Source organism: Fukomys damarensis, unplaced genomic scaffold (assembly GCF_012274545.1).
Source record: "Fukomys damarensis isolate Sample0158 unplaced genomic scaffold, DMR_v1.0_HiC HiC_scaffold_16, whole genome shotgun sequence".
NCBI lineage: Eukaryota > Metazoa > Chordata > Mammalia > Rodentia > Bathyergidae > Fukomys > Fukomys damarensis.
Genome location: NW_022900928.1, coordinates 129,803,958 through 129,812,042, shown reverse-complemented (window position 1 = coordinate 129,812,042; position 8,085 = coordinate 129,803,958). Strand labels below are relative to the sequence as shown.

At 58.4% G+C, this 8,085-nt stretch overlaps 1 protein-coding gene across 1 annotated transcript in view; it reads right to left on the bottom strand.

Moving 5' to 3' along the window:
• Window positions 1–287: 287 nt before the first annotated feature.
• The window catches only part of Dis3l2 (DIS3 like 3'-5' exoribonuclease 2), a 289,941-nt gene continuing 282,143 nt past the window's right edge, over window positions 288–8,085 (bottom strand). Inside the window, exons 19-23 of the mRNA XM_033763990.1 lie at window positions 7,974–8,078; window positions 7,798–7,902; window positions 7,071–7,172; window positions 5,951–6,665; window positions 288–2,251 (exon numbers count right to left, since the gene is read on the bottom strand). Of these exons, the coding sequence (XP_033619881.1) occupies window positions 6,519–6,665; window positions 7,071–7,172; window positions 7,798–7,902; window positions 7,974–8,078 (459 nt within the window). The 3' untranslated portion in view covers window positions 288–2,251; window positions 5,951–6,518. The remainder of the gene's footprint in view (window positions 2,252–5,950; window positions 6,666–7,070; window positions 7,173–7,797; window positions 7,903–7,973; window positions 8,079–8,085) is intronic.

The following is an 8,085-nucleotide window of genomic DNA, read 5'->3' as shown; positions in this document are numbered from 1 at the left end:
ACAGGTGAGTAGCCAGTGCCTACCCCTTATCTTCTATGCTCTACCCCCAAATTGGGAATGAATTCAGGGCCTTCCCACTGAGCACCTCCTCCAGCCCTTTTTAAAAAGTTTTTGGGACAAAGTTACTAAGGGCATGGTGGTGCATGCTTCCCTGTGATTCCAGCACTCAGGAGGCTGAGGCAGGAAGATCCCCATGAATTTGAGGCCAGCCTGGGCTGCACAGTAAGTTCAAGGCCAGCCTGAACTACAGTAAGACCCCATCTCAAAAAAAAAAAAAAAAAAAAAAAAAAAAAAAAGTCACTAAAGTCCCTAAATTGTCGGTAGAGTTCCAACTTTGGATCTTTCCTGCCTCAGCCTCCAAGAGTGGCCGGATTACAGGCATGTACAACCGCATCTGGCTTAGTTAGCTGCCCCCTGCCCCCGTACTGTGTCGTGCGGCTCCCTTCTCACTCTGCCATGTGACATTACCAATGCTCACCCAGTCTGCCCGGCATCCAGTGAATTTTCCTCTTGAGTCTGGGCAGCACTAGACACACACAGCACGCATCACGCATGGTGAACAAAGGGCATCTGTCCACACCACGGGCTGTGGGACACCTGCCCCCACCTTACCTCTGCCCCTGAGTCACCCACTGCAGTGATGGGGTCACAGTCCTTCCTCGGGCCCAGCACGTGAGGCGGTGTGTGTGTGTGTGTGAGGTGGGGGGCTGGACTCCGGGCAGGGAGGCCAGTCCTGTGTCCCCAGCGTCCCTGCCGATGCCCGGCTCTGCCCAGGCCACATCTGGGGTCCCCAGCTGGGTGCAGCAGGCAGGAGCATTTTCCTAACATGACAAACTCAAGCTTCCAAAGTGCAGTCTTTCAGGTAACTTTAAGTGACATGGTGGCTAGTTCAGCTGCCGCCACCGAGGACATTCAGTGGCACAGAACTGCACAATGAGAACACCTTTACTTTGTTATTTTTCCAGGGGGGGCTGGGTCGCAGGAAATTGCCCAGGCTGTCCCAGAACTCCTGGACTCCAGCGATCCTCCTGCCTCAGCCTCCTTAGTAGCTGGGACTCTGGACCCAAACCTGGTGAGAGTCATTATCTTTGATTCTCCTCCTATCTTTCGGATGAGGAGAGACCCTCAGTTGGTTCTAGGATATCTTAACACCACACTACTGCCTCTCCCCATTGAGAAGGATGGAGCAGGCTGTAGACCTGGCCCTGGTGGTAACCTCTGCTTGGTTGGCCTGGGAGACACAGGTGCCTCCTGGTCACGGCCGGAGATGCCGGTCCTCCCCTTAGTAATTACTGTACGGAAAACCCAAGCCTATTAAATAAGAAACACGAGTAACACCACAGATAATATGTGGTTATGGCAAGAAATCATTAAGGTGATGCATGAAGAGCCGAGTTTTGTCAAACATAAGCCGAAAAGACATAAATTAAATAGGCTCCAAGCCTGCATCACTTTCCCCTCTTTCGGGGGGGGGGGTCCTTCACAACTGTTTCGTTTGTTATTTTTTTGAGACAGGGTCTTAATATGGCTACCTAGAATTTGTGATGATTCTCCTACCTCAGCCTCCCAAAGGCTGGGATTACAGACGTGTGCCAGGATTCCTAGATTCCTTCAGAGTTTAATGTCCCCTTACAGCCAGGAATGGTGGCACATGCCTGCATCCCAGCCCTTGGGAGGCTGAGGCAGGATGGCTGAGGCCAGCCTGGGATACCCAGTAAGACTCTGTCTCAAAAAAAACCCATTTACACCATCTGTGGGTGGGAAAATGACTGGTTCTACATCACAGGGTAGAGCCTGGTGTGGCCAGAACCACAGGGCTGGAGGGGAGGCGGCCACACCCTGAGGTGAAGGAGGCTGCAGGCTGAGGGTCTGGAGCCCAGGGGCTTGGCTGGGCTCACGGAGCTGGCTCCTTCTGAGAGGGAACTGGCCTCGCTCTGGCCCTGTCCCACCCGGAGGAAGGGGCAGGCATCCCCTTCCCCAGGAGTGCTGGTCATCGGGGCAGGAAGGAGACGGCCCCAGCGTCAGGGTGGGAGACGGGTGGTGCGGGGCCCTCTGTACAAGTCAAGCAGGTGCTGTCTTCAGCCATGGCAGGCAGAGGCCGGCAGCTGGGAGCTGGCTGTTGCTTCCAAGGTGACAGGTGACAGACAGGAGCTCTGGGCACAGAGGGAAGGTGAGTGTCTGGAGATTTCACTTGGACGGGAGTCCCAGGAGCGAGGCTGGCGACTGTCACAAGCACTGGTTCGTCTGGAACCTGTGGGGCCCAGAGGATGCTTGGTTTCCCGTCCCACGGAGCAGCCAGTTCCTGCAGCCTTTCCAGGATCTGGCTGCCTGTTTTCCAGAACTGATCAAGGCTCTCTTTGTGGACATCAGGGAGTACAACATGGTCTGCAACCCTGGCTGCATTAAACCGCCTCTTTACATAAAATAGATGATTCAAATGTCTTCTCCCCAAATGGGACTTTCTGGATACGAGAAAAAGACACCTTGGAACCACAACAATACATAAAAAGAACGAGCACATCCCAGGCGATGATCTTACAAATGAGGTTTCAAATTCACGATCTGAACTTGGCTGTGTGGAATCCCAGCTGTTTCCACAGAGCACCCTGACGCGGTTCCTCCTCTAGCACTTTCTCCGCCACAGCCTCCTTTCCCACTTGGGCCGGAATGGAGCCTGGTGCCTCCTCTCTGCTAAGCTGCACCCGGCTCTGGAACCTTTATTTATTATTATTATTATTATTATTTTTTGTTTTGTTTTTTGAAACAGGGTCTCATTAGGTAGTTGAGACTGACCTGGAACTCACTATGTAGCTCAGGCTGGTCTCGAACTCACAGCGTCCTCCTGCCTCAGCCTCCCGAGTGCTGGGATTACAGGCGTGCGCCACCACGCCCGGCCATGGAACCTTTATTTTTCATTTTGAGACAGTCTTACTCCGCAGGCCAGGCTGGCCTTGAGGTCTTCGCTCTCCTCCTGCCTCAGCCTCCGGAGCGCTGTGATACAGGAGCGGGGCACAACTTCGGGCCCTGGACGCCTGACAGGTGCCCGTGTGGGCCTCTCATCCTGGGAGCCCCGAGGCCGCACCCCGCTGGGCTCAGAGGCCAGGGGCCTGTGGTTCCACTGAGGTGGACGTTTGTCCCTGCAGCGCCAAGCCGAAGGCCTTGGGCAGTGCTTCCCACTCACAGAGCCGCAGGCCGCTGGTCAGCAGGAACGCGGGGTGGTCAGCAGGGTGACGATGCTAACGTGCCCTGTGGTGAGGGAACAGGACGCCTGCAGGGTCGATGTAGGACTTTCCCGCTGTTGTTTCTATTCGTGTACAACCAGTGTTTAGGTGAGACAGACCTGTGAAGTTTGTGATTTCTGTTACCCTGCATTCTCCCTTCTTACAGGAAAGAACTTTCCTCTGTTCATTTTTGATATTTACTGCTGTTCCTAAGTAACACAATTCTTTATTTGTTCAATCTTAAAATGTTGTTTTTTTTGCGGGGGGAGTAATAGGGAGGATTGAACTACTGCACTGTATCTCAGCCTTTTCAGAATTTTTCACACTGCATCTTGCCAAATTGCTTGAGATCCTTCTGCCTCAGCTTCCCAGAGGGCTGGGAATACAGGTGTGGACTAGCACACCTGGCTGAGCTGCTTTGCTATGATCTGTATACGCTCTGTTACCTGTCATGTAACACGCGGTCTCCAACGCCTGACACCACTTCTCACCGTGAACCTGCACGGGGGTTCCCTCACAGCGGACACACAGTGGTGGCTTCGGGTTGGCAGCTGCTGGGCCTGTCTTCGAGGGCCTCCTGAGCCACAGGCGCATCCTCCCCACGGGGTGGCTGGGCTCTGAGGGACGGCAGCCGCCTGTCTTTGGCAGAGCAGTGTCACGCTGGCCTCGGTGCTCTTAGTGGCTCAGGGTCTGACTCGACTCGAGGGAGGGACTCAGACCCAGGCTTCTGCAGCTGCCGTGAGTCCACTACTTCTCATGGAAGAGCAAGGGTTGGAAGCCCCTTCCCAAGCACCCCTGGGGCACACACTCCTTTCCCATCTGGCCTTCCTCCTTGTGTGGGGTGGGGTCGTTCGGACCCTTATTGACTCTGTGTGTGTGTGTGTTTACACTGAACTACATCTCCAGCCCTTTCCATTTTTGAGATAGGGTTTCTTTAAGCTACCCAGGTGGGCTCAAATTTAGAGTTCCTCCTGTCTCAGCCTCCCAGAGTGCTAGTATTATAGGTGTGTGTTACCAAACCCAGCTAAAAAATTGCCGAGTGTGGTGGCACATGCCTGGAATCCCAACACTCTGGAAAGCTGAGGCAGGAGGATTGCTGAGAGTTGGAGGCTAGTCTGGGCTACACAGTGAGTAGGCCAGCATGCACTACACAGCAAGACCTTGTCTCAAAACTGCCCCTCAAAAAAAAAAAAAAAAAAAAAAAAAAAGATTTTCCTACATCCTGCCAGGCAGTTAAGCACAAGGAATAAACTTCCCTGCTGCACCCACATCCCCTGAAGTCGGGTTTGCCCTGTCGTTGTGCATGGACCACTGAATATGCACACTGCCCATCCGGTCCCACCGCGATCCGATGCATGGGCAGCTTCCTGCCCGCTGGCCCTGCCCAGCCCAGTACCGCTTTCTGGGTCTCTGTACCCAACACCACCGGGCTGGGCTCTGGGGACCCATGGGTCCGGGGAAGATACCGCCACCGCCCTGGGCGACAGGGAAGAGCTGCTGTGGTCTCAGTGTCTGTCGGGCACAGGTGCAGGTTCCCCCAGCCAGGCCCAGTGGCAGCCTCGAGGCCCTGCTTCACCTCCTCAGTGGGTCTGGGCTGTGCCAGCGTAGGACAGCGGCTGCCTGGCTGGGAAATGAGGGTCAGTGGCCATCAGGGAGCAGCCTGCTTATTCCATACACTGGTCCCTTTCATGGGACGGTGGGGAGGGGTGTCTCCCTCATGCGCTACACTGTATTCAGTGATACTTGCTGAATGAATGACTGAAGATGAAGGACTTGGCTTTTATGGGGTAAGAAGACTGTTGGGTTTTTCTGCTTTGGTTTTTCCAGACAGGGTCTCACTATGTAGTTCAGGCTGGCCTTGAACTCCCTGTAAAGCCCAGGCTAGCCTCAAACTAGTGGCGATCCTCCTGCCTCAGCCTCCCTAGTGCTGGGATTATAGGCATGGCCAACACACCTGGCTGCAAGGGTGATCTGCATGAAGAAAGCGTGGGCTCTCAAGCCCTAGTCATGGCTGGGCAGTCTGGCTGTGCTACCTCAGGATACCTGTGTCCTGTGGGGGTTTCCTGTCCCATGGGGTGAGAGCAGCTGGGGTCTTCATGGGCTCCAGGTACCACGTCCGGGGGCCATAAACAAGAGCAAAGGGCTTCCTCGCTGACGATCCAGTCCAGCTATGAGTGCCCTGGGGACAGGGACAGCCTGGGGCTGGCAGGGAGGTGGCGCAGGTGAGGGGCATGGCAGGGCAGACACTCGGGTCCTCACGCCTGGCTGCCTGGCCGGGAAGCACCAGAAGGCTTTCTCCGCCCCACAGAAAATGCCACCTCTCCTGCTTGCGGAGGGCTGCTCCCAGAAGGTTCTGGAGATGGGCGAAGGGGACATCTTGGGGAAGCAGGACAGATGGACGGAGAGTTGTCGGAGTGGCCACACCCAGTCCCTGCAAGGCACTCCTACGAGGGACTCCACCAACCTTTTCTCTGAGGAAAAGTCGCAGTGACCAGTGACCCTGAGACGTGGGAAAGGCTGGTGGAGCCTCGGTCTTCTCCTCACTTCTGGAACTCTGGGGCCACCAGTCCTGCCTGTCCAGCCTGGGGAAAGCAGTGCAGGCTGAGGCTGTCCCTGGGTCCCCAGGAGCCCGAACCCTCCGGTGGGCAGGCTTGAGCGTTCTCCCTCCGCAGACCCTCTCACTCTGTCCCACTCCCTAGGCACTGCCAGGGGCCCTGAGATCAACTTACCTCCGGGGTGTGCACGAGGCCATTTCACGGTCCAGCCTAGGAAGGAGGGAGTGGGGCAGGGAGGACACAGCCCCGTGGTGACAGCTGGCGGCCCTGGTAATCAGCTGGAGACAGGCTCTGCACCCACCTGCCCCACGGCCGGCCGTGAATCATGCTGGCACTGAGCAGGAAGGCTCCAGGACAGTGACCCTGGCCCAGCTGTGGGCGGAGCCTGTGCCAAGCTTTGGGCGCCCACACAGACAGCGCTTCACACTTGATTTTATTCCACGACACTGATTGGCTGAGCCCCGTCCCAGGCAGGGGAGGGCAGGGCTGGTGTGGCCTGGCCTCTAGAGGACCCGGCGCTCCCTCTGGGGGATGTGCTGGCCAGGCCTCAGCCCTCCACCCAGTCCCAACTGCTCCCCTCCAGTTCATTTTTTAAAACTGAGATGCAAAAATAAAATGAAAAAATAAAAATAAAAACAAACCCCTGAGTTGTTAAAAACCAAATTAAAAGTCCCCTTTGGTGTCGAAAGGTCCTCTTGCTAAAAGCCAGGGTGGGTGGGCAGGCTGGGTGCTCTGCCGAAGCTCAGGCCTCAGGCTCCGTGTCCTCGGGTTCTGTGTCCTCCAGGCCTGGGCAGCCCTCATGGCCTGGCCGCTTCAGGACGGCGCTGTACTTAAGGGCTGAAGCCTCGGCCCGCAGGATCACCTCCACCAGGCTGAAGACTGTGACCACCTGTGGCCGAGCCGCATGGGAAGGGGACACAGAGAGGGTGCTGTAGTTACAGGCCGCCCCGCACTGTCCGGCCAGCTGGTTCCCCAGCCCGCTGGTGCCCAGGAAAAACCACAGCAGCTGGAGGGCACTGTGTGCCAGGCAGGAGGCATAGCCAGGGAGATGGCGCGGGGCTGGGTGGCCGAACGCAAGCTGTTCTCTGACCTCTGGGTGTCGGGTCTGGGCTCTCAGACTCTCAGACATGGGACCCCAGGTGAAGAGCCCTTGCCCGGGGAGGGGGGGTCCCAGGAGGGTATCTGAGCGTGCTGCTGGGGGACAGGGCCCGGAGCCCGACATGGGGCCCGCACTGCTGGGTGGCAGGGTGCACGTGAGGGCGCAGGCACAAGCGGGGATGAGAGGGGTGCTGACCTGCCGCACCGGCTCCTGCTCGGGGTCCTCAGGCTCCCACACGAGGGTGAGCTCCGGCTTCTTGCCCACTTTCTGGAAGTGGTAGGACCGCAGGGCCAGGGCCTGGGGGTGCACAGCCATCACCACAACCCTCAGGCTCAGCTGGGGTGCTGCCTCCTAACCCCAACCCCAGCGAGCCCTGGACTTGGGGCGGCCTCTGCCCGGCCCGCTCCCGACCTGGGACGGGGACCACCGACCCTGGCCTCAGCTTCTGGACACCTGCGGCTGTGGTGGCACCTGAGGGTGACCACGTGCGGGGGCTGCGAGTGGGCCCGCGAGCCTGCGGGCGGTGTCCCCGCGGGCTGTACTGCAGGGCTGACTGGACCGAACTTTGCTCCCTCGGGACCTTGGGCACAGGCCGGCGACTCCAGCTGGCTCAGCACTTTCTCCTCTCTCACTGCTGTATTGGCATCACGTGCACTCCAGGCAGGCGCCAGGGCTCAGTCTCCTGGGAGGAGCCGGGCCAGGCCTCCGCCTCTTCCACCCTCTGCTCCCTCAGGCCCGCACCACCTGCCGCCCCCTGCTGGCCAGGGACAGGCCTGTTCCTGGGTGCCAGTGTCCTGGGAGGAGTCCGGCCCCATCTGGGCAGGGCCAGCAGGCCGTCCTGGGGCCCACGGCGGAGGGAGGGCCCAGCAGGGACCATGGCTTCGCTCCCGCCCTCCGCCCTCCGCATACGGCGCGCACTCACGTTGCAGTAGATGCGCTTCTGCACCCCGAAGCGCAGCACCAGCACGTCGAAGGCTTGGTTCAGGACGCCCATCACCATGGCCTCGGACTCCAGGGGCCCGCTCTCCTGCGGGGACAGTGCTCCAGCGAGGTGTCCTTGGGCTCTGCCGGGACCGGGGGCAGCGGGCGGGGACTCACCTTGACGAGGACGGCGAAGAAGAGCCCGGTGCTGAGCTCCTGCACCCGCTTGGACGCCATGCGGCGGTCGTTGCAGAGGTCGGCCTGCTTCTGTAGGGCGCCGGGCTCCGCG